Source organism: Castor canadensis, chromosome 9 (assembly GCF_047511655.1).
Source record: "Castor canadensis chromosome 9, mCasCan1.hap1v2, whole genome shotgun sequence".
NCBI lineage: Eukaryota > Metazoa > Chordata > Mammalia > Rodentia > Castoridae > Castor > Castor canadensis.
The window spans coordinates 111,265,554-111,290,392 of NC_133394.1; the positions used below are offsets into that span (position 1 = coordinate 111,265,554).

At 42.6% G+C, this 24,839-nt stretch overlaps 1 protein-coding gene across 2 annotated transcripts in view; it reads right to left on the bottom strand.

Moving 5' to 3' along the window:
• The window catches only part of Spmap2l (sperm microtubule associated protein 2 like), an 87,715-nt gene extending 71,190 nt beyond the window's left edge, over nt 1-16,525 (bottom strand). Inside the window, exons 1-3 of one of the 2 annotated variants that reach the window (XM_020181781.2) lie at nt 16,260-16,525; nt 15,896-16,163; nt 354-387 (exon numbers count right to left, since the gene is read on the bottom strand). In XM_020181781.2, coding sequence (XP_020037370.2) covers nt 354-387; nt 15,896-16,163; nt 16,260-16,475 — 518 coding nt within the window. In that variant the 5' untranslated portion in view covers nt 16,476-16,525. Of the gene's footprint in view, nt 1-353; nt 388-15,895 lie in introns of both variants that reach the window. The other variant, XM_074042186.1, reaches the window with a different exon arrangement.
• Between the last annotated feature and the right edge of the window lie 8,314 nt (nt 16,526-24,839).

Sequence of the window (24,839 nt, forward strand, 5' to 3'; positions counted from 1 at the left end):
AACCTGTACCTTCTCCATGCCCTTCAACCTAGGACAGGAGACTGTCAATGCCCTGAAAGGCTCAGAATCTACTACGAAACAAATATACTCTAGTAAATAGTATATACTGTAGTAAATAGTATATACTCTCCCATCTCAGTGTTCTCCACTTCACTTAATTACTTTACCTCCCTTCTTTCCTCCTCCCACAGGACTTGTGACTACAAGAGGACCTATGACAATAGAGCAGCGTGGGAATCTCCTTCTCAGAAGCCCCAAGACAGATTCCCCTTCAAGTCCCCAGAGGTCTGCCCATCTGGCTCAGCTGGCCACCATCTTCAGTAGGCAACAACAGTACAGAGATACAGTCTTACCATTTCCTTACAAAGTCACAGGACACAGGGTTTGCTACAAGAAAATAAAAGCAAAAATTAGATTCAACAGGAATCAAAGCTGTGATAAAGATAACATGACAAATCAAAAGAGAAAGGAGTTGGGAAAATAAGTGTTTGGGGAAATGGCCAAGTTAAATGTGTCACACCAGGTACCAAGATAAATCACAAGCAAACCAAATGAGAGAGAGAGAGAGAAAGAGGGAAAGAATATCTACTTAATCAATCACTGGATTTTAATCTTCTAGGGCTAAAGCTGACAAAAAATTTGGAGAAATGTAGCAGTAAATATGACAGAGGATTAATGGCACTAATATTTGAAGAGTTTAAAAGTATAGATTAATAGGGAAAACATTAAAATATGTGCCAAAAATAAACAAAGGGTAGGAACTAAATTTATATAGAGAGATATATCATGGGCTGATAAGACATAAGAAAAATTCAAATTGACATAATCAAAACAGTACAAATTTAAAGTGAGTTTTTTCAAACTATCAAATTAGCAAAATTTCCTTGCAAAGGGCAGTGATGCTAGAAGATGAGTATTCTCATGCATGCTGGCAAAAATTTAAATTAGTATACTTAAAATAATTTGGCAGTATGCATCAGCAGTGTTCATATTTCTTAACTCAGTTCTATTTCTAGAAATGCACCTAAGGAAATAATTCCAAGTGTGAGCAAAGACTGATGCACAAAAATGTTCATCAAATGTTCAATGGTACCCTTTGGTGGTGGGAAGTTACATAAACCTGAAATGTCCAAACCAGATGAAATGGTTAAGCAAATGAAAATTCATGTTTAGACGGTGTTTGGGGCTTTTTAATGTGGGAAAATGTAGGTGATTCAGAGACCAAGGTATCCAAAGATCTGTCATCACAGACGTCATAAAGACAGGTTGTTCCAGACAAAATCTCTTCTTACAAGGTTTTGAGCTGAGAGTTCTACCCTTTGGACTGTTGGGGAAAAGCAGGAGCACTCTGGCATCAGAGATATGGATCAAAACCCAGGATTTTGGTTTTTAAATTTTTTTTTTCTGGTACCAAACCCAGGTCTTGCACTTGCTAGGCAGGTGCTTTACCACTTAAGCCATGCCCCCAGTTCTTTCAGGTTATTTTTCAGGTTAGGTCTGGTTCTCTTTCCTAGGTCAGCCTCAGACCATGATCCTCCTACCTCTGCCTCCTGAGTAACTGGAATTACAGGCGTGCACCACCATTCTAGCTGCTTCCTCTTTTATTATTATTGTTATTATTATTATGCAGTACTGGAGTTTGAACTCAGTGCCTCCCACTTGCCAGGCAGGCCTCTACCACTGGAGCCAAAGCCCAGCCCACAACTTTTATTTTTGAGACAGGGTCTAACATTTTTGCCTCAAACTTTAAACCTATCTCCGCTTCTCACATAGCTAGGATTACAGGCATGTACCACCATGCCTGGCCCTGGTTTTACATTTTGGACACAGGTCTTGCTATGTAGCCTAGACTGGCCTCAAATTCATAATTCGTCTGCCTCAGTCTCCCAACTGCTGGGATTATAGGTACAAATCACTACATCTGGGATCAAACTCCAGTTTTTGTTACTCAACTGTATGATCTTGGGCAGATTAAGTTCTCTGAGATTCAGTTTTCTCCTCTTAGATTAGAGGATAATACATAAGTCTGTGTAAAGATTAGTGAGGGGTGTGTGTGTGGTGTGGTGTGGTGTGGTATGGTGTGTAAAAAGCACACTATGGTAGGTGAACCATAGTTGGAATTATTAGTTCAACTTCAGTGTGGAAGTGAACTTTTTTATAGTGGAGCACTATAAAAAATCCAAATTACTATGAATTTGGCTCCTATGTGAAAGCATGGCTGAGTGTGGACAGAACACAAGTAAGATAGGCCTGCCTTCACACACACACACTCGGTAATGGACGCTTTCAACTCAGCTATCTCTTATTGCTCTACTTTTTGAGGCTCAGCTGACTTAGACCTAAGGAAAAAGCTAGAGAGGTCTGAAAAAGCCATTGTGCTGTTGGCATTTGCTGTGTGCATTTCTCATGGATGACAAGCTTCTGGGTTTCAGCTGCATATACACAGTCAGTATAAGAGCGAGTCAGTGCTCACAGACCATCTGTAAACACAGATGATCCAAGGGAGGAACCCTCTCCCCCATTGCCAGCTTACTTTCTGCATCATCTCACTGGTCAGTGGGACAGAATGGCTCCCAGCTGGCCAGTGTTAGCCAGTGTCCTCAGCAAAGCAGTGCTGCCCAAACTTGTCTGCAGGTTAGACTTGTTGACAGTCTTTTAAACTGGCCAGGTCCCACACCACATCCCAGGCAATTAAACCTCAGTCCCTACAGGTGGGACACAGGCATTGGTTTTTTTTTTTTTTTTTTTTTTTTTTGAAGCAGACAAACAGGTCTGGGGACTATTACCAACACCGTAAGCATACAAGAAATGGTATCTATTATTAGTTCTAAAAATCCATGCGTTACAATTCTGCTTACATTTCTGCAGATAAAAAGGCATTTAAGTAATGCAGTCATTGTTAAGGAAGTATTTTCTTTAGGGGTTCCAAGTATGAAAATAAATGTTAGTGAGAATACACTCAATTGTGAACATGTATTCATCTGTATCGTTGGCTTCTTAAGCGTTTATGCCCTCTCTTCTTCAATTTGATGTGCTTCTATAAACACACACATAGCACACTGCGCTAAGATGTATCTATGGAAAGATGAAAGATTCAAGGAGGAAGTTTAAGAGTGGAGGAAGGAAAGCCAGGACAATAAAATGAAACAAAGAACAGGTCACAAAGCCCAGCAGCTCCATGTGAGCAGCTACCACTGAGGCACTAGCTTTTCTTAATACAGTGGTCCCATCCCTGGCTTCACTTCTGGGGGTTCCAGGCATCTGAAGCCTAAAAATATTAAGTGGAAAACTCCAGAAGTAAGCAGTTCGTAAGTTTTCAATAGCTTTTATTTAGAACAATTATTTCAGTCTAAACAATTGTTCATTCTGACAACCAAGGCCACTGTGACTACTGTTCAGGACTGTTTAATCTCTCACCGTGCGTAGTTTATGGATGAAGTTCACAGAGGTATATATACATAGGTAAAAGCACAGTATACACAGGGTCGGGTACAACGCATGGGTTCAGACCCCGGGGGGAGGTGTTGGACTGACCCCCGCGGGTCCTCACTACTGCATTGCAGTTGGCGGGGGGGGGGGGGGGGGGGGTCATTCTCGGCTTTGTTCTGTCATGACAATCTATGGGACGGGACGGTGCAGAGGAGGGCGGCGGTGGAGGAGCTGTACCGATTGTCCGGCCGTGCTGGGCAGGGCTGGGTGGGCGGCGGCGTCGTGGTGCAGGGCCCCGGCGACCCGCGGCCGCAGGGTGTGGCGGACTCCGGTACTGGCACGGCCGAGCGCGGGCTCCGTGCGGCGGGAGGGGGCGCGGCCGGCCGGGTCCCGGGGCGGCTCCGTGTCGGGCGCGGCCGCGGGGCCGAGGGCGCGGGGCGGCGGGCCGGTGCCCAGCGTGGTGCACTGCGGCAGAGAGCGAGGGACAGGCCAGAGTTACAGACGTTCCTCGTGGGGCTGTGCGGGTGCGAGGCGGGGCAGAGGAAAGGGCAAGGCTGGATCGCTGCTTCCGTCTTCGAGGTTTACTCTTGGCGCGTGCTTCATGAGCCAAGTGCAATCACGAAAATTCAGGAGGTCCCCAGGAGCGTAGCATAAATGGCTGCACGTAAAGCGGCAAGATTTTCCCCCAAAGAACTGTTCCCCAGAAAAGAAGAGGCCCCAAACATGAGGCACTTCCTCACTAACTTACTTTTCCAACACCAGGCCAGGGAAAACATTAGCCTGAAAAACAACTCAAATAAATGCAAGAATGGGAAAATTACAGCACCCTCCCTACCCAAACCAGCATTTAAAATGGGAGGGAGGTGGAATCTAAAGAAAAATTTTTACAATTGTATAAATTTAGTCATCACTCTTGGGGATATGATTTTAATAATCTGAAGTGTTGGGCGTTGCTCTAAAAACAAGCTTTCAACATTGTCTTAAAAAGCAAAACATGAACACAAAACGCAGTCAAGGGCCTGCTGATGTACAGTGAAGACAACAGCAGCGGACAGTACTATTTTTTTCTTTCAGTTCCTACCACTACATTACCTGAATGCGTTCTGATGGCTTGTGGCATAATTTCCAGTGACAGCCGCAAGCACAGGTTGGCAAGGGCTTGTCTCACTCCTTAATAAAAAAAATGGAACCCAGGTCATGAACAAGGCAGGTTGCTAAAGCCACAGCGATGTGACTAGGGAACTTTTAATGGAGGCATCAGACAATCTCACCTGAGCCCAGTCAGCAAGCCTCAGGGCCTGGAGAGCCCACCTCTGCTGCTTCCTCACACAGCACTAGCTACCAGAGTCTTGCCAAAAGTGACTCTTTTTCAATCTAAGCAAGCCTCTTAATCTATAAATGTGATTTGCAAGAACTAGAGCAGCCAGAGGAACAATCGAAGACATTGCAAAGAAAGAATCAAGTTCAGAATATGGGATATTTCACCCAGCTTTTGTAAGGAACAGATGGTGTTTCAAAAAGGAAGAGAGCATAGGAGTAGTGATTTTAAGAAGACACTGAAGAGATGTAACTCAAATGCAATGTGTGGCCTTTAAGTCCTAACTCAAACAAGGTGTACAACAACATTTTGAGACAATTAGGGAAATCTTAAGTACTTAGTGGGCATTAGATGTTATTAGAGGATAACTGTAAATTTTGTTTGGTATAATAGTGACATAGTAATTATGTTTTTAACATAATTCTTAGCAAGTAGAGATGCAATGACATACGAAAGCATTTATGGGTAAAATGGCATGGTGTCTGTTGCTTTCTTTAAAACAAATTTGTCCTATGGGATGCTCTCCAAACTTGGAGGGGGGCAATGAGGGAAATGCCTAGATGAAATGAGATTTTTAAAATGTTAATAAATAAATAACAAAAAATGACTGTTGAAACTAGGTGGTGGATACATGGTTACGGATAGGAATTATACAACATTCCCTTTTCGTGTATATTTGAAAATCTCCATAATAAAAAATCTTCTATCTCAAATAACATAGAAGTAAAAATGATGTACCCTGAGTAAGCATATTAAATTATTCAAAAAGTGACAGTAGAGAAATCAAATATACATGTAAAAGTTAAATTAAACTGTTCTTCATGAAATGACATTAGAAATAAATATTTCTAAATTATATAACTTATTTTAACATGTCATTTTAATTTTATATGTACAACTCAATTAATACATTAATAAATACTCATCTATTTTGGCTTTATCTCTAAAAGTTTGTATGTTTAAACTGGAAAAAAATTTAAATCTCCCCATATTCAAGAAAATACAGTAATCAAGGTCTAGGGGCGTGGCCTAAGTGGTAGAGAGCTTGCAAGCCAAAGCCGACTTCAAACCCCAATACCACCAAAAAAACCTCACATAAGACAGAATATAGTAATCGCACTTTGGCAACACCTTGTCCTGTCGAAGTAAGCAAATGCATTAAAATACAGACTCTCAAAACTATTCCCTAGGAAAAAGCACATACAGCTATGGCAAAACCAAAAGTAAAGTCCTGCATCCTCATTCAGTGCTCTTTCCTGGGCATCAAGCTTCCTTCTCTCCTAGCTACACTCAGGCTGGACCCCAGTACACCGTTGCAGCTGAGCTATTGTGCGCACTTTCCCTGAGGGCCGGGGAGGATTTTACACATTCAATCCATGTCCCTGGCTGGTCTTCCTGTAGCACAACTCCACTGTCGCCCGGCCCAAAAATACGTCCCAACCCCCTCTTCCACAGACCACCACAGCTGTACTTCTTTCTCCCGCCCAAGGCCAGTCGGGCCCACACCTGTCTGGTCTGCAGGGTTTCACAGGCTTTGAATCAACTGGCAAGGTTTGAGTGCTAGTCCTACTGCTGCACGCCCTTAGCCTCGGACTCCTCATCTGTAAATCAGGGACACTTGGCCAGGTGATACCGGAATAAGACATCATTGCGTGTGGAGGGCCTGATTGTGGTTGAGCGGATGTCCAACCATCTGGACTCTATAGATTTCATTATCTTTATGTCTGTATCATTTATTTCTCTTGGCTTGTAAGCTCCTTAGGAAAGACTGCTTGACCTTGTTCTCCATGTACCACGTAGTACACATAGTCAAATAGCTGCCTTGCTTCCCTAACTGGAATAGGAATACTGAGTACAACACTTACTATAATATTTATTGAGCACTTATACTGGGCCAGTCACTGAGCTTTTTATGTTCATTCATTCTCTCACATCTTTTCTACTCAGGGCCTCGTCCCGAGCATTCTACCACTTGAGCCATCCCTCCAACCCTTTTTGCTTTTAGGTTACTTTTCAGTTAAGGTCTCATATGTTTCACCCATGACCGGCCTCAGATTGTGATCCTCCTCTATACCACTACACCTGGTTTATTGGTTGAGATAAATTTTCACCTAGGCTGGCCTTGAACTATCCCAAGTAGTTGAGATTACAGAAATGAGTCGCTGCCCAGTCTCTCTGTCACCCCCTAGCACCTAGTACAGAGCTTCCTCATGCAGTCAAGAGTAGAAGAGGGTGATGGTAAAGACAAGAGTATGGGGTCTAACCACCTTGGTTCAATCTCTGCTCTATTACTGTGTGTATGACTTTTTGCAAGTCACTTAAGTCCTCTCTGCCTTAGTTTCTTCATCTGTAAAATGGGACCATAACAGTACTTATGTTGTCTTGAAAATAAGACAAGATATTAAATATTTAGAACAGAACACTCAATGAATGTAATCCATGTGAGCTCAATAACTATCAAGTGAATCCAGATGGTCCTAGGGATGTCCACGAGTGACTTTACACTGACTTCATTCATAGTAGGCTTGAATAGATTTGCCCAGAGAGTTCCAAGTCCATGTCCTACCTCATACTCAGCTTAACTTTCAGTCAGAGACATAAACAAGAAGCAAGTACATAGCTTCAGACCGTGAAAAGTAGTAGGAAGGAACTTAACCACCATAATGTGCCTGGCAAGGAGGAAGGAAGGGGCACCTAGTTAGGGAAACAGCTGGGAGAGAGCCTTTTGGAGAAGGTGATGATTGACAAGATGGTGTCAGATACATTACAGCGTGAGAGAAGGGGGAGTGCAAGAGGGGGGCATTTCAGGCGAAGGGAGTGTGATGGCCCTATGGTGGAATCAGGTGAGAGGCCCAGCAAGGCAGTGTCAGGGTGGCTGGGGGGAGGGAAGGAGGGAAAGGGCAGTAGGATCTGTGGTTGGGTCAGATCACCATGAGCCCTGGAGGAAGCTGGTTTTATTCTAAGGACAGAAGGAAGAAACCCTTAGGAAGATCAAGATGATTAAAAGTGTCTCCCTGTACAAGACCATGATGGTATTATGGCTGTACTATTCCCTGCCTTGTTGGAGTTTTATTCTGCAGCACCCAGGGTAGCTACAAATGGGCTGAATCATCTGCGGAGAAGGCTGCCATCTGCTGGAAGAGAGTACGGTCCCAAAGCTGTTCTTCCAGATGGAGAGGAGGGGTGCGCACCCTGGGGTCCCATTGCACGCACAAGTAAATGAGCATTCAGTGACACGATAAGGATGAAATAAATGCATAATGAACTCCACCTTGCCCTCTGCCCTGCCTTCTAAGCAGTCCATGCATGAACACTGGTTGGGTACAGCTACCCTACAAAGAAAAGGCAGGGAGGACATCTCAGAAGGAAAGAACAGACCTGAGGGAGACAGGAAAGTAAAGAACAGCCAGGCTGCAGCTTGGGAGAAATGACAGAGACTTGGGAAGGGAAGCATTTGAGCAGCTTAAGACCTCCATTACTTTCCAAGGCTCCTTGATATAAGATTTGTGCTGGTTTGAGGTCACAGCTATGCAGCCCAGGGATGTATACTGGGTAAGCCAACACTGGGGGCCCTTTGATATGACACATAAAGCTACAGGATCTGTTGCTACTGTTCCCTCTTGCTTGCTCCTCTCCTAGGCACAGCTCCCTGCCCAGTGCCCCTCGCTGCTGTAGCTCCCCAGCTCAGGGTCATTTGGGAGAGAGATGAGAGAGGGCCTAGGGTGGGATCTGCCTTCAGGTGAGACAGAAAGAGGAAGAGCCCTTTCAACTAGCTCAACACTACCAAACCTGAGACTTCTAGTCAAAACAGAAATGGAAATTACCATAGTGCCAAGGTATTAAAAGGGTATACCTGGCCTCTTCTAACACCCTTAAGTCTGTACTTACGTCATTTTCTGCCCCTTTAATTTCAAATCTATTTTTCATGTTCATTTCCACCTGATTTCATCTGTGTGGAAATGGCTCAGGCATCTGGGCAGCCACTGAGAACACTGGACTTGTATATCTCACCTCACACCAGGACAAACTCCACACAGATCAAAGATTTCAATCCCCAGTACCACCAATTTTTTTTTAATTTTTAAAAAAGTTATGAAACAAAACACGAATCAAGTCCTTCATAACCCAGATATAGAAAAAGGCCTTCCTAACTATGATTCAACATCAAAGCCATGAAAGCTATGACTGACAAATTTTACTACAAAAATGTTTTTATGGTGAAACAAGAAATAAATAAACCTAATCAAAGATAAAGAAACCATTTCCAAATCAAAAAAAAAATATATGTCACCCATGTCCCTGACAAAGGACTAATCTCCCTATAAGAAAAACAAACAAACAAACAAAACACCCTATCAAGCCAAAAGAACATCAAGCAAAGGAAACGAGAATATATCTCAAAAAGAGATGCTTAATATTGCTCTATAATAAGAGAAATTAAAATTTAATTAGCATGCTAGTTTCTCATCTATCAGATTTTCAAAAATGTCAGAGTGTAACCATATTCCACACACCAGTGAGGCCAAGGGGACACATACACTTCTATTTGTTGTTGGGCATACAAAATAAATCAACCCTTCTGGAGGGCAATCTCACTAAATCAACACCATCACGAAACATTTCCAGCAGTCCCACCTTGGGGGGATCTATTCAACAGACACACCTTGATGCATGCTAAATGGCCTATGTACAGAATTCTCTATTATGCTGTTTGTAACAGCAAGCTCCTGGAAGCAAACAACAGGAGTTTAAATAGTGGGAAACAATGCATCTGTTTTTTAAACAAATGAGGAACCCTATCTGTGCTTATAGGAACAGATGTATTGTCCAGTGAAAAAGTGACGAATAGTACAGTGTGCTAGCCTTTGAATAAGAAAGGGGGAAAACTCATCCTTGCTTTTATAATTATTTTCTTGTGTTTATACAAAGATCCACAAACTACTGGTTACCTATAAAATGAGAGAGAGGGTTTAGGAGGACCAGGGTGGAAGTGAGACTTTTCCTTGTATGTCTTCTTCTATTATTTTAGCATTTGAACCATGTGAATGTGTTACAAATTAACAAAAAAAAAATTCTCAGCTGGGTATGGTGGTGCATGCCTGTATTTCCAGCCCTCAGGAGGCAGAGGGAGAAGTTTCACAAATTTGTGGCTGGCCTGACCTACAAAAAAAAAGTAAGGGCTTGGGGTATAGCTTGTTAATACAGCACTTGCCTAGCATGTGTAAGGCTGTTTTGATGTCCAGCAAAACAAAAACAAAAACAAAAAAAAAAGCTCACTTATAGTTTCTTGAGATCCTATTTCTTTTAAATTATTTCCCTAATTCCTTATAAATCCAGATTAAATGTTCTGTTATGTTTACTAGAGATTAAGCAGTCCCTAACTCAGACTTTTAGGTCAATAACAAGTAATTTGGATATATTTTCCTCTTAGCTTTTCTTCTGTTTTTTAAAAAGGGGTTATCATTTCCATTTAACTCAGAACAATGAGACGATTGTCCTATAGGATGCTCCAGTCCACTTGACTTTGTATGCTAGAATATATTATTGCTGTGTGCATGTCCAGCCTCTCCAGCCACATGGACAGTCCTTCGGACATTGTCTTACTCACCTGCAGATCAGGGCCTACATGTAAACAAAGTGTTCAATAAAGTTTAACAATGACAGTGACCGATCAGGTAACGATAGCTTTGTACAGTGATAGAATGATGGATGGAACCCACTCTACATTTTTAAAATGTGCACACAACCTGTAGGTCTCAGTTCTCCTTGCACACCAAAGGAAAAGCTATAAATGTTTCTTGGATGGAAGAATCATACTGAGTGAGCAGAGGCATGGTGACATGCTGACTAAATACTGCTTCATGTTTACATCACTGGTTGTAAATATCATCTAAATATACTTGGTACAAATAGATATACCTCAAGTACACAGTTGGCATATATTAATAAGGGAATTAATAATACTTCTTAGGATTGATGAGAAAACTCTAGAAGACAAACTGAGAAGCCAGGAGATAAAGAGTAGTGTTTTCTAAAGCAGAGTCTGAGAACTTTTTGTACAGTCTCATCATCAAGCTCCTTCAGGAAGGCTTCTGGAGGCAGCGTGGACAGGAAAGCCCGGCAAGAGATGGGCTTCCCTCCCTTTCAAAAGCTGGGACCCCAATGATAGGAACTGGCCATGACCCTGGGAAAACAAGTAGCACACCAGGTGAGGAAACCACAAACGCAGACTCTGAAACAGGGCGCACAGAAAGGAAGGCAGGGTGGTGCAGAGGGAGCAGGAGGAAGTGGGGGAGCTGAGGCCAGAGCCAGGGAGCTTTAGAGACTTCTGGAAAAAGTGAGTTTCTTTTCAGAGCAATGGGCAGCCACAAGAAGGATCAGAAAAGAGACCTGATCTTACTCAGATTTTTAAAATACCCACTCAGGCTGGGGTAGCAAAAGGACTACAGGGGTTAGGAGTGGAAGTGGGAGGATCACTAGGAAGTTAAGGCAGAAATACAGGTGAAATCTACACATATCAGAATGAGGGTGCTAGCAAGTGAAATGAACAAATTCGGGAACAGTTCTGGCAATGAAAGTAACAGAACTTTCACTGGGTGCCTTGTATTTGAGGGTGAGGAAAGAGAAAGCAGGAAGAACAACAGAGGAACTGGCCAGTTTTCTTAGATGGAGAAAACTGAAGGAAGAACAGGTTGGGAGGAAAATCAAACCTTCTGTTACAAAGTATACTACATTTGAGATGCCTGTGATATATCCAAATGGAGATGTCCACTGGGCTGCTGAGTATACAGGTACCAGACTCAGGAAAGAAGGAGTGGGAATGTAACAATTTAGCGTGGTAGTTAACACCTATAGTCCTAGCACTTTGGAAGACTGAGGCAGGAGGATCTGGAGTTCAAGGCCAGACTTGGATGCCTAGTGAGACCCTGCCTTGATTAATTAACAAACAAATAAACAATTAAAAAATAGGAGGGAACAGCATAGAAATGCTTTTTAAAGTCACAAGAAGAAAGTATAAATAAAGAGACAAAAGGTCAGGATGGAGTTCGTTAAAATTCAGGAAGACAGAGAGCTCAGCTGATGAGCCTGAGAAGGAGCAACCACTCAAGGCATGTGATAAACTGGAAGACTGTGGTGTCACAGAAGCCATCTGTGTTTCAAAAAGGGGAGAAGTCCAGTCAATTGTGTGACATGCTGCCAACAGGTCAAATAAGATAATACTCAAACACCTTCCACAAACAGCTAACATCTACCTACCATGCACGTAATCTGTTCTAAACGCCTTACAGGTATCAACTCTGAATCTTCTTAACAGCCCCAGAGAAGGAACAACTGGATTTGGTGACACAGAGGTCAAATGAAGAGATCTGTCCTTCAACAATAATTGTTAAATCCTGTCCTTTTGAGAGTGTGATATAAACAACTAAAAAAAGAAATATATAAGTCAGTTATGTACAAATTTTAAAGAAAATTGGCAGGCCAAAGAGTGGTTTTTTTTTGGTAGAGGAGGTGACAAATACTAGGGAAGAGGGTTTGGACAGAAGAAAAAGCAGTGAAATGACCCTAAGGTAAGAGAGGATGCCTGTGTAGTCAGGGAGCACAAGCTATGCAAGAGTGGTAGGGTCATGACAGATCAAGTTCGATATCAACTTAGTTTTAGAGGCCACATCAAATGGCCTTGTAGGCCCACTAAGGATTTTAGATTACATAGTATAAAAGATAAGAACCCTCTCTAGATAGTTGAGAGCGTAAGATCTGTATGTAATTTACATTCCAAGCAACTCCTATGGCCCTCTATACTTAGGTACCATGAATTGGACCTTTGCAGGGCAAAAGTGGAAGCAAGAGCCCTTCTGGAGGTCATTGCAGGGGATGACAGTGGCTTGCAAAAATGACAGTGGTTTAGATGTTAAGAAAGGGTTACAGTCAGGATATACTTCAAAGCTGGGATCTGCTAACGTTTTGGAGGCAGGGTGTTAAAGAAAAATAGGTGTCAAGATTTTGGACACATTAAAGGTTTTTTCTGGACACATTAAGTATTACATGCCTCATACATATTAGGTTAGATAAATGGAGTTCAGGGAAGAAGTTGAGGGTAGAGATAATTTGGGAAGTATCAACTTTAAGGCCATGGAACTAATGATATCACCCATAGAGTAAGGAAAGTTCTAGAAGAATCTGAGAGGACTAATACATCCATCACTTCAACCTAAAGGCTGGGAAGAGGAGAATCCAGCGAAGGAAACTGAGTCAGGAATAATCCATGAAACAGGACAATGGAGGTACTGGTATCCCAGAAGACAAGTAAAAAGACTTCTAAAATAGAAGAAAATGTGTCAAATGAGTATAATGAGAATGAAGAATTTACCTTTGAATTTAGCCAGGCAGGAACACCTCAACAAAAGCAACTTCAGCTAAGTGGAGAGGACGAACACTTAATTTAAGTGGTTCTCAAGAGAACTGAAAAAGAGGATGTAGAGATAATGACTTAGAGACAACTATGTTGAGGAATTTTTCCTTTAAATAAAGGGAGAGAAACTGAGGGGAACCCAAGAGGTAGATGGAGCTAAGAGAAGGTTTGTGTTTGTTTGTTTTTAGGTAGGAGTCATTGCACATGTTTGTATGGCAATGGGAATGATCCAGAAGGGAACAGGATGAGCAAGGGCTAATTTTAGGATTAAAGAAGTTAGATGGGATGGTATCTAACATACAGATCGAGGGAATGACCTTTAATACAAGGACAGTTCATCCACTATTAAAAGGAGAAAAAGTAAACTATGTACAGGTGTTTGTAGGTTGGTAGATCCCAAGGTGAAAAGATATAAAGATCTTTTGTGATTTCTTCTATTCTCCATTTTTTAAAAATGTGAAGTCATCAGCTAAGAGTGAAGAAGGGATGCAGGAGATTTGAGGAAAGAACACTGACCATTTCTGGGACATTTGGAAAATGACTGGAGAAATGTATGATTGCCAAAGAGCACTGAAAGCCCACCTGAAGTTCAAAGTCATAAGTTTAATGATAAGCACACATAGTTGTTTGCCTTTCTCTTGTTGTGATGTTTTTTAGGTGTTAGCAAGAGCTAGCCAAGCATGGGAGAAGGCTGGGGAGGAGTCTGAGGCCACCTGAGCTATAAAGTGAAATCCTGTCTCAAAAAAGTTTTTTAAAAGTTAGATTTCACCAGGGAAGCATGATAGAAAGGTAAGGGAGTTAAGGATTTTGTGAGTAATTGCACTGGTGGGTCACAGAAGATAAGGTAAGACAAGTAGAGTTTAAAACATAAGTGAAGAATTTTGCTTCTCATTAAAGCAGCACAATTCTTCCCTGAAATATGAGAAAAAACAGAATTCACAAGTTCAGATGTGAGTAAGGCAACAGATTTGTGTAAGAGAGACAGAGGACATGAAATAGTGATATACATAAAAGGTTAGTAGAATCAATGGATTTGAAGTCCTTTTGAAGCTGAAATTGTGGTAAAAGGGAGACAGAGGAGTGAGCTGGAAAGGTAGGTCATAGTTAGAGGTTAGAATCCTTGAAATAGACATTCTGAAAATGGCACAGCAATTGACATGAGAGAAAGGATGGTGGGTACCTAAGATGGGATGAAAGACAGGCTCATTCCAAGTGAGGTCATCAGAGAACTGAGAAACCCAGTGGATCATCCATTGGGATCCTGAAGTCTCCATACACGAGAATGGGGGTGGAGGAGGGGAATTAAAAGCTTCAGTCGAATAGATGATAAAGAGGCCTAACCAGATAAGCCGAGGAGAGAATGAGAAGTGTGGAAATGGAGTCAGTGAGTATAGACAACTCTTCTGACAAGTTCTGCAGTGAAGGAGAACAGCTAAATGGTGGTGATGATGGGGGAAGGTGATGAAGGCATGGTTACTTCAAGATAAAAGATTCTAGAGTATATGTCTATGTTGTGAAACTGATTCATCAGAAAGGAAGAAATGAATACTATAGGAGAGAGAGGGATGGTTGTAGAAATAAAGTTCTTCAAGAGACAAGAGTAGAATCTGAAGCACAAGTAGGGGATTTTGCTTCTCATACAAAGAGGCACAATCCTTCCCTGAAATATGAGAAAAGACAGAATCCGTGAGTACAGATATGTAAAATAAGTGCGTTCATGACTGATTGCTTCTATTTTCTTGATAAAGTATGAGGCAAAGTCTTCAGCTGGGTGGGGATCAAAGTTTGAGGGTCAGAGGACAGTAAAGAAGGCATTTAGTCATGTCTCAGAGACTGCAAAACTAATTTACTAGACAAATAAAGTGAGTGTGCTAGGAAGTGCTAAATGACCAATTGAGATTTGTGGAAACAAACTTGAAACAAAACACTTGGTACTTCTTGTGCAATTTGGTATAGCAAGAGTCAACTACTAGGTGTAGGAAAGGGTAGATGGATTGCTGGGTTTACCCAAAGCAGGGGTTTTCTCAGAAGTATTGGTCCAAGAACCAATGGAGTAGTGGAAGAGGTGGTAAGGCTGTAACTGCAATGATAAACCAAAGAATTGAGACTGGGTGGGAGGAATCAGTAAGAAAAATCAGTCAGCCAAGGGAATGAAGGCCCAATGTGGACAAAGAAGGTCATACATAGGTGAGGAGTCATAAGTGAGCTGATGTGGTCAGAGCAAGGATTGTTTTCATCCAAGTCCCATCAGCCCTGTTACCTACTGAACGCAGTGAGGACTGAGCAGATAGGGCGCACTTAAATGCACTTTGAATACATGCTCCATGAATGTCCCTGTGGAACCATGTGCTGAACACTCACAAAAATACCCAGCCTTCAAAGGTCCCCACCTTTGAGTAATAGAAAAGATGTAATACAAAACACTAAGTGCAGTCACAGAGATCAAAGTGCAACCCAGAGGAAGGCAGCGACCTGATGAGAATTAAGAAGGGCTTCAAAAAGGAGGAAACAACAGATAATCAAGGGGGGAGGGGGTCATCAGGTATCAGCGCAGGGAGTGGAGATAGTTTCTGTCACTATCAGGATGTCAATTTTCCCTAAGAGTCCCTTGAAGTGCAAAGAAAGGGCTGCAAACCAGCACGTAAAATGCCCTGAGTTACGTTTCTTTAAAACATGCAACTTTCACCGCAGACTAGATGGGTGGGATTTCTGTGCGTGGAGATGGAGGCAACACCTACCGCTCAGGCAAGACAGCTGAAGCTTTGGCCGGCATCTGGTGACCAGGGATGGGGATATTATCAACGTAGCGCTGGGAAGCAACTCATCTTTATCTGCCTCGTGGAGCTCGAGGGGCTCCCGGGCCTTGCGGAGTTTGTGGGGCACACGCGACCCCTGGAGCTTGTGGGATGCGCGGGGCTCATAGAGCTCGTGGAGTTCACCGGCCTCGTGGAATGCGTGGGACTCGAAGCCTTCGCCGGGCTTGTGGAGTTCAGGCAACGCGTCGAACTCCGCTTCCAGGTCTGACTCTGCTTCCAGGTCTTGCTCCTCATCCTCTTCGGCGGCCTCCTCCTCCTCCTCTTCGTCCTCTTCCTCCTCCTCCACTTCTTCCTCCTCCAGTTCGTCCTCTTCTTCTTCCTCTTCCTCCTCTTCTTCTTCCTCTTCCTCCTCCTCGGCATTCTCGTTCTCCCTAAACTCTTCGAGTAGATTGATCACAATGGGCTTCTGGAAGAGCTCAGAGCAAGTGAAAATATCCCTGGTGTCCTGCCGCGGGGTCATCTCCGACGGCGCGTATGAATCTGAACATTCTTGGTCCTCCATTGGTGTCCGAAGCTCCCGCCACGCGCGGCGCTCACCCTGGCCCACGCGTAGATAGGTCTGAGCTGTAGCCCGGGATGGGAGACGCCCGCGCCCCACGCAGCCCGAGTAGCCACGCCCTCACTCCACGCTCTGCCTAACAAGCCCCGCCCACATCCCATCGCCACGCCCCATCCGGAGTGGCCACGCCCACGGCCCCGGCCCCGCCCTGGGCCTCTTGGCTGTGTGTTGTCCGGTTGCCATAGAGACGTGCAGCTCTCTGCCGGGGCGCTCAGCCTGCAGAGAGCATCTTCCTCCGAGACAGAGGGCGGGATCCTGGCTGAATTCCTTGTCAGGTGCTCTCGGTCGCAGAACACGTCATCTCCAGTGCAGTTCTGGTACCACTCAGCAGAGCCAGATCACTGTTAGGTTTCAGAGGTTCGTGAGCACAGGCTCAAAACAAAGGCTTGGAAAGGACGGGAGGTCGAAGAAGCCATCAGTTTCTAGTAAACGCACAACGATCGGAATGAGGGTTGTGGGGGGAGGGTAACATCACTATGACATTTGGCCCAATGTCATAGTCAGGAGGAGAATTAATGTTAGATTTTTTTACGTAATCTTCACATGAAGTTCTACACACAGGCACAGGATTTTTAAAAGTATATATTCAACTGCAACTTTTGTCCCATTTAAAGGGCCCACGCTGGAGTGCGCTATAAAATCATTTTTATAAATCCTGTAATTATCTTGTGAATAGCACAACTGTGTGCTCTGTGTGTGCGCGCATTAGTTTGTTCATTGTGATATCTTTTGAATATACCACAATTTTAGATGGGCGCCGGTGGTTCACGCCTCCCTAAGCTGATGAGGAGGATGAAATCAGGAGGATCCTGGTTCCAGGTCAGCTCGGGCCTGCTAGACCTCCCTCTCCAAAATAACCAGACTAAAATGGACTGGAGGTGTGACTCGAGTTGTAGATTGTCTGCTTTGCAAGCACGAAGCCCTGAGTTCAAACACCAGTCCCACCAAATAAACCACAATTTTTGTAACCCTTGTTTTTGACACAACCCCTCTTATCACCTTATTATACCAAGAGATTTTAAAATGTAATTGACTGGACCTCTCTTAATCCCTGAGGAGCACTTGAGGTAATTTTTATGGCCTTGATGGTGTTGGAGAGTAGAAGTGGTAGCCTTTCAGTAATGTGTTTATTTTCAAAGGAAAGGGCTAAAGGTGTTAAGGAATAAAACATCTGGCCTGGTGGTGGTAGATTACATCTCCAATCCTAGCTACTTGTGAGGCAGAGATCAGGAGGGTTGCAGTTCGAAGCCAGCCCTGGGCAAAATAGTTCAAGAGACCCTATCTCAAAAATATCCAACACAAAAATGGTCTGGTGGCGTAGCTCAAGTGGCTGCCTAGCAAAAAATGATTCCAAGTTCAAAACCCCAGCACTGCAAAAAACAAAAAGAATAAAACATCTTTCCAAGTGTGTGGTAAACCCAAATACACCTTTTGCACACTACTGGGTACTCCTTAGTATACTTTGTCTATCAATGCAAAGAAAAGTTAAAAGAAGCATTTTGGATTGGAGATGTTATTTGGAATAGAACGAGGAGATTCATTCTAGCATATCAAACTCACTTTGAGAATAGATGTGCAGTACTGTACAGAGGTTTAAGACGTATCCCCTAGCTGGCAGAGTGGCTCAAGCAGTAAGAAAGCCTGCATAGTAAGCATGAAACCTTGAGTTCAAACCCAAGTGCCGCCAAAAGAAAAGTATCCCCTGAAACTTTGGAAAACGGAGAAATAAAGCTACCTCAGAGAGTTTTTTTAACTCAACCTGTAAACAATCAGAGAAGTTTTGTAATTCACCTTAAAGAGGCAAGATGGCCCCTAAATCAGTAAAACTAGCCCATGACTAAATGAAAGGTCTATAAATATCCAAAAAACGTATCAGAAAAGGGGCTTTCTTAACAATGGATGTACAAGAGGAGAATCACAGAGGCTGTTATGACCAACCTGCAGAGTGTAGGGCTTGGGGTGTGGCTTAGTGATAGATGTGGAAGGGCCTGGATTCATCCCCTCCTTTTCTCTCCCCCCCCAAAAAAAAGAGGGGAGAGGACCTAAGCCAACAGACCGAAACTGTTACATCCTCGTCTTCAGGTGGTCTTGATATGAATATGTGACCTAGTGCCTTTGTACCTCAAAAGATCCATCCACGCTCACCAGGCGACTTTTTTACATGACTCAGCTTCCCAGGGAGTCTTTCTACTTGGCTAGATTAGCAATGATCCCACAGAATGAACTCTGGTCCACAGCACAGTTATATATTGTCACTCTGAATTTATATACCAACCTCATAAATCTCATAAGACTACTGTCTTTCCTGAGAAAAATTTAGGATTCAATCTTGATTCTCCTTTTCTATGACCCCCCCCCCCTTCCCACATCCAATGTATCAGCAAAGTCAGTTAATTCTCTAAATGTATGTCTTTAATCCATCCTTTTCCTTCCATGTCTGGTCACCATCCTAGTTCAGGACACCATCAGCTCCAGAAGCTTCCTGACTGGTCTTCTAACTTCTGTGTTTGTCCTCCTTGAATCATGATACTCCAAACTGTTTAGAAAAACAAAACAAAAAACCCCAAGCTTTTCACTGCAGGATATCCCACAATATGGCCTTTCTCTAGTCTACTTTGGGCTGCTCCATTCTTGTCCTCTACATTTCAGCCTCTCTCTTTAAAGTGTCAAGCTCTTTCTCATTTCAGTTTCTTCCTAACCTGTTCCCATACCCATAGCCTACTTCTCTCTACTCTTCACAGATGGGCTCTTGATTAAAGAGCTCAGCTTAAATAACATCCACTCAGCAAGATATACCTACTCTTTCAAGTCCACATTAAGTTTAAAATGTTCCCACCATTTTTCCTATTTCAGATCCTTACTTCAATATAACTTGTAATTATTTCATCTTCTTGTTTATTTTGCTGTGTGTCTCCATGACTAGAATGCAAACTCCCTAAGGACAGGGACATTCTCTGTCCCTAATACCAAGCACAGTGAGTGACTATGGAAAACTGTCATTATTTCTGTTGTTTTCCTTCCTAGCATCTCTTTCCTCTTCTTCTGAAAGTAGAACACCTCCTTTGTGTGGGGAAACTCATTCCACATGGTTTGAAGAGATGACTCTTTCCTCCAACACCAGGTCTAGCCAATTTGGCCATCAGGGAAAAAGATGTGAGCTCAGTAAAGCCAATCAGGGCCCATCAATGAGATGTGCTGAATGGTTGCTGAGAAGAGGGTCTACACTATCATGTGATCATGAGCTATAAGAATGGCATAGGTTGAATGGCAACCATTTTGCTGCCATGATGAGGGGAGCAGAGTCCGAGAATGAATCCAGGGAGAGGTTAGCAGGGCCAGGAGATGGAGAGATAGTCTTGTTACCTCTGAACCCCTGAATTCATCCATATGCAGATTTCTCAGGATGAGAAACCTCCCCAGTGCTCCAGTTTCAGCCTAGTCACAGACATACATAGGACATTAGCTGCATTGGAATCACCCAAGACAACAGTTATTCAACCACAATTATGAGGTCATCTAGAAGACCTGACATAAATAGCCTTTTAAATTTTTATTTAGTTATAACAGGTTTTTTTTAGTAGTCAAAACCTTGGCAAAAATCAACAGAGAACACAAGTAAATATTTATGAAGACTAAGCGTGGAGTTTGGAAACCTGATGTCTGAGAACCATGGTTTAGATGTTGATAACGGATCACATCCCAGATTGTTGACATTAACAGATGGCTCATGACATACAGCAGGGTCCTGATGACCTATAGTCAATGAAGCCCCCCAAAATAACAGGCCCAAACTGGCCATCCAAGGTCAAAATTTTTTTTTTGCCTGTCATGTGGGGAGTTGATGCAGAGCCCAGCATCAGAGAGTTAATGACACACAATCCTGGTTTTTTAGGATTAACCATTTTTAGTTTTGTAGGATTTATGGAAGTCTTAAAACCTCCAGTACAGTGTTGGAGGGGTGGCTCAAGTGGTAGAGCACCTGCCCAGCAAGCACAAGGCCCTGAGTTCAAATTCCAGTACCTCCCAAAAAACCCTCTGGTGTAGAGGGGTTTTTTTTTCAGTGTTTTTATTATCCCATCCAGAAAGTGTACTTTTGTTTTATTTTCACTTTGTTTTACATAAATAAATTTGTCTCAACCCTTATGTCAGTATAGCAGCAACTCCCTGTGTGCAGCTGTTTATTGTCTCAATGTGTTTTCATAAATTTTATTTTTTTAAATGTTTGTCTTTATAAATTCTTTTACAAATCTATAGCACCAACAATCCCTGACAGTTATCTCGACAAAACAAAAACCTTTTTTTTTAAGTTAGTTTGTTTGTAAATGTTACCAAGAACAGAACAATATTTTTAAGACAGACTTATTGCTATGGACATTTAAATTAGAGCCTTATTTTTGTATTAAAAAAAACCAAAAAGAAAGCAATTAAAATTTTTTTTGTATAAAAACAATTTATAGAAAGTCCACTTGTTAATAGACCTATGTATTATAAAATAGAATTAAAACCCAAATTTATTTACGACAGAATGAAACTGGCTAAGGTCATTTTTAAAAAAAATACCCAAATCCCCAAAGCCCTGCTGAGTTGTGACCTGAGCTTTAAAGGGCCTTTTTTTTTTTTCTAGTCTGAGCCCTAATGTTAACCCCTGAATGCCTGCAATTTAGACAGACCTGATTAAAATGTTTGACAACTGTTTTTTTGTTTAAGTAGCAGAAGATGGGGAAGAGAGAACAGAATCAACAATTTTTTACATTAATTCTACAATAAGAATCATCCCAAAGATGTTTACATATACATATGCAAAAAATTTGAAGCAATTTGCAACAGAGATCTCCAACACAAACACCCCGGACTTTTTGTTATTTTACTTTTTTTTTTTTTTTTGTCAATTGCAAGCATAAAATTTTCAAATGACCCTGAATACTTAGAGAAGCTGCTGAACAAAAAATCCAAAATTCCTTGTCAGACAGATGGCAAAAGTTCAGATGCTTTATTACTCTGTCTCATCAGATGATGGTAAAAAACAGCTGATGCTGGCCAGAGTGGAAAGACAAATAGAGATCCCTGGAACAAAAGCAATTCCAGCAGCTGCGGCGATCAGATTTTATCTTTCCTGTCCATCCTGGGCCAACCAGTTGCCAGTGGCCAACACCTAAAGGGTGCATTTTTTTTTTTTTTTTTTTTACACAGTTCACTAAAGCTGAAACCAGAGCTTTGGAACCAAGGCCCAAACTCCTGGAATTCCAATATGACAGTCCTGGTCATTTACCCCCACACCAAATAAAGAGGTATGAGAAAGGGGATTTATTACACAGCCTAGGACACACCATGAAAACAGGCAGAATAAGCATTTAGCCCCATCTTTAGCCATCCTTGAGGCATAGACATGGGCAAGAGTTAGGGGCAGAGAACAGTCCTAGTTGCAGGTGTGGCCATTTGTTACTTGAGGCTTTTAATTTTTTGTTGTTGTTGTTGTTTTGCAGTACTGGGGTTTGAGCCACTCCCCCAGTCTTTTTTTTTTTTTTTAATGATGGATTTTTTTCGAGATAATGTCTATTTGCCCCGGCTGGCTTCAATCCTCCTGATTTCAGCCTCCTGAGTAGCTAGGATTAGAGGCGAGAGCCACTGGTGCCCTGCTTGAGGCTTTTTAAATGGTCACTTTTCCTCAGTTTGAGAGTCAATTTTCTGTAAACTTGATTGAGATGAAATACCCAGTTTTTAAAGTGACAACAGCCTTTTCCTATTAGTTTTATACACACACATACACAAATGCCAAGACTGAAGCACTCATAAAAATGAAGAAAACACCAAAAATCAGCTGTAGTAATTACTCACTTGTTTTCTGGAATTCCAGGGGCAAAAGAAGTTTTTGTCTAATGCTTGATAGACCAATGCATGCAGTTGTATAACTATATTAACTCAGAGTACTCTTAAACAATTTAGCCATAAATTAGTCATACTCTTCCCCAGGGGCAACCCTCTGCTTTTGATGAACTGCTGCTTGGATATTTTACTAAGTAAGAGTTACAGAATGAGACATCCCAATGAAGGCTGGGTAAGATAAAAAGACTTTAAAGAGACCTTGGACAGCAAAACTTTCAGCACAAGTAAGAAAAAAACTGCAGACAGGAGGAAGAATATGCCCAAAGTCAAAAGCTGTATCTGTTAACCCTAAAATTGCCATTTTCCTGTTATCCCATTTTTTTCCTCAAGTTTTCTTTAGGAGTTAAGGCTTACAAGGCAGATGACATTTCTTTCAGAGCTCAGAATTTTCCTCAGGGCAAAGAACATTTGAATATAGGGGACTTCAGACCATGTGTCTTTCCTTTTGCAAAACAGGTGTAATTATAAGATGGTGTGTAATTGATACATCCCTCTGCTGGCCATGCCTCTTTATTTCCCAACTTGTGTTGGGGCCAGGAGAAAATCAGAGCCTTTTCCTTGAGGGGTTGTGGATTAAAGATTTTCCAGTTGTTAAGAATACAACCCAGAGGGGTGTATGTTTTTTCCCTCCTGCTTAGAGGCTTATCTAAGTGTCCTTAGGGCCTTGCTGCCTCCCAGTGGGAAGGACTTGCTTCCCCTTTTATGCGGAATAAATGGGAGACATAGCCTATCAGGAATTTATCCACCTGTACCAGTGAGGTCCTGATATGCCTCTCCCCTGTGTGAGTTCCTACCGGGTCACTATGTCCTTTGCATTTTCCATTGAGCCTTTTTAACAATCTCTCCTAGCCAGAAGGCCAGAATTTTAAGCTGAAGGGAGAGAAACTCTGGTCCCATTCATTTCCTGTGGGACTGTCAGTCACACACCTGAGCGTCCCAAAACAACTGCATCTGTCTGGAAAGTCAAGCTGCAGGTCAGGGCAGAAATATTCTTTTTCCTGGAGTATGGAACTTAAACTATAAGAAATGGTTGGGTTTTTTATTCAGTTTGTGAGTCCCTTTTCTATCTCCCTGCATCAAGGGCAAGAAGATAGGGATGTTTCAAAAGGCTAAGGAGGAAGGGTGGTCACTTTCCCTCTGCAATGACATGCAAACAGACAAGAGAGAAGAGGGAGGTTGCGAGGGAACTGTAGGGAGAGGGAGAAAGAGAGAAAGACAGAGAGAGAGAGTGTTCTTAGGCTCATGTATGAGGGATTACGAGCCACCTCTGTTCCAGAGGTGGTACTGGACTACTAGGAGCAAGGGTGGCCTCCACTCTCAGGCCATGAGAACTGAAAAGAAAGTGAGAGATCTGACTGTCTGCAAGGCTCAGGAATAGCTCAAGGGGTTCTGATATTTGGTCACCTTTTGTGCTGCCAGGTGAGCCAGGAAGTCACACACTCAGCATTTGGGTCCCACCAGGGAGTCACTCTGGCCAGGGTCCTTCGCTCACCAGGGAGAACTTTCCTTTTACACCGACTGTTCTGAGCCCCTCCTTAGTAAGTCAGATCAGAAAGGAAACTGAAGTGAAATCAGATCAACATTCCCTGTGCTGTAGCTGAGAGGGACTGAACTGACCTACTCCAGCAAGCCTCACACCCAACCCCCAGTATGACATTGGACTGTTGATCTCAAGTTTGTGTCCTGCTGTAGTCAATGATTGAAAATGTGGGACCAGAAGTTAAGAGTTAAAGCAAGCACAAAGTTTATTGAAAAGATAGCAAAACACCCTGAGGGGTGGGACTTAGTGAAAGAGCTAAGCCAAACAATGGCTGACATCTAGGAGATGATACAGGGCATTAGCTGGCTGAGGTCTAACTATTCTACCTTGAAACTATATTTGTGATTGATTGGCACTGAATTAGCTTCTCACTGAACTCAGCCACCTGTCTATCCCTCTTCTTAATGAACTGAGCATTCCAAGAAAGTCTGGTCAGTTTGTCCTGGCCTTCAAAGTCTGCTTTAACTCATCCTGGCCTTGGGGCCCACTGCCTACATTGTGTAGCTGCATTTCATTATTTTGGTAAGGGGTTTGTTATTTCTCTGAGAAGCCTGTTGCTTCCCACTTCTTTTTAGATGTCTGCTTCTAAAGTGCCTCTCTCATCCAAGATGGAGTCACCTCTGTCATTGCTCCCCTTACAATATGACCTGCCCTGCTATGCTCTGGTACACTCTGCCCTCCACAATGGTCCAAAATTTCTGAAAGCCTGAGCTAAATAAATCCATCATTTTTTAAGTTGTTTCTGTCCAGTATTTTGTCACACGGAAAGAAGAAAGGTAACTAATTCACAAAATTAGCACCAGAGTCATCATTGTGACTAAACCTGACTATATGGTTCTTAAGCTTTCAGAACTGATTTGCAGAAGGGATCTGGAAGAGTGTGG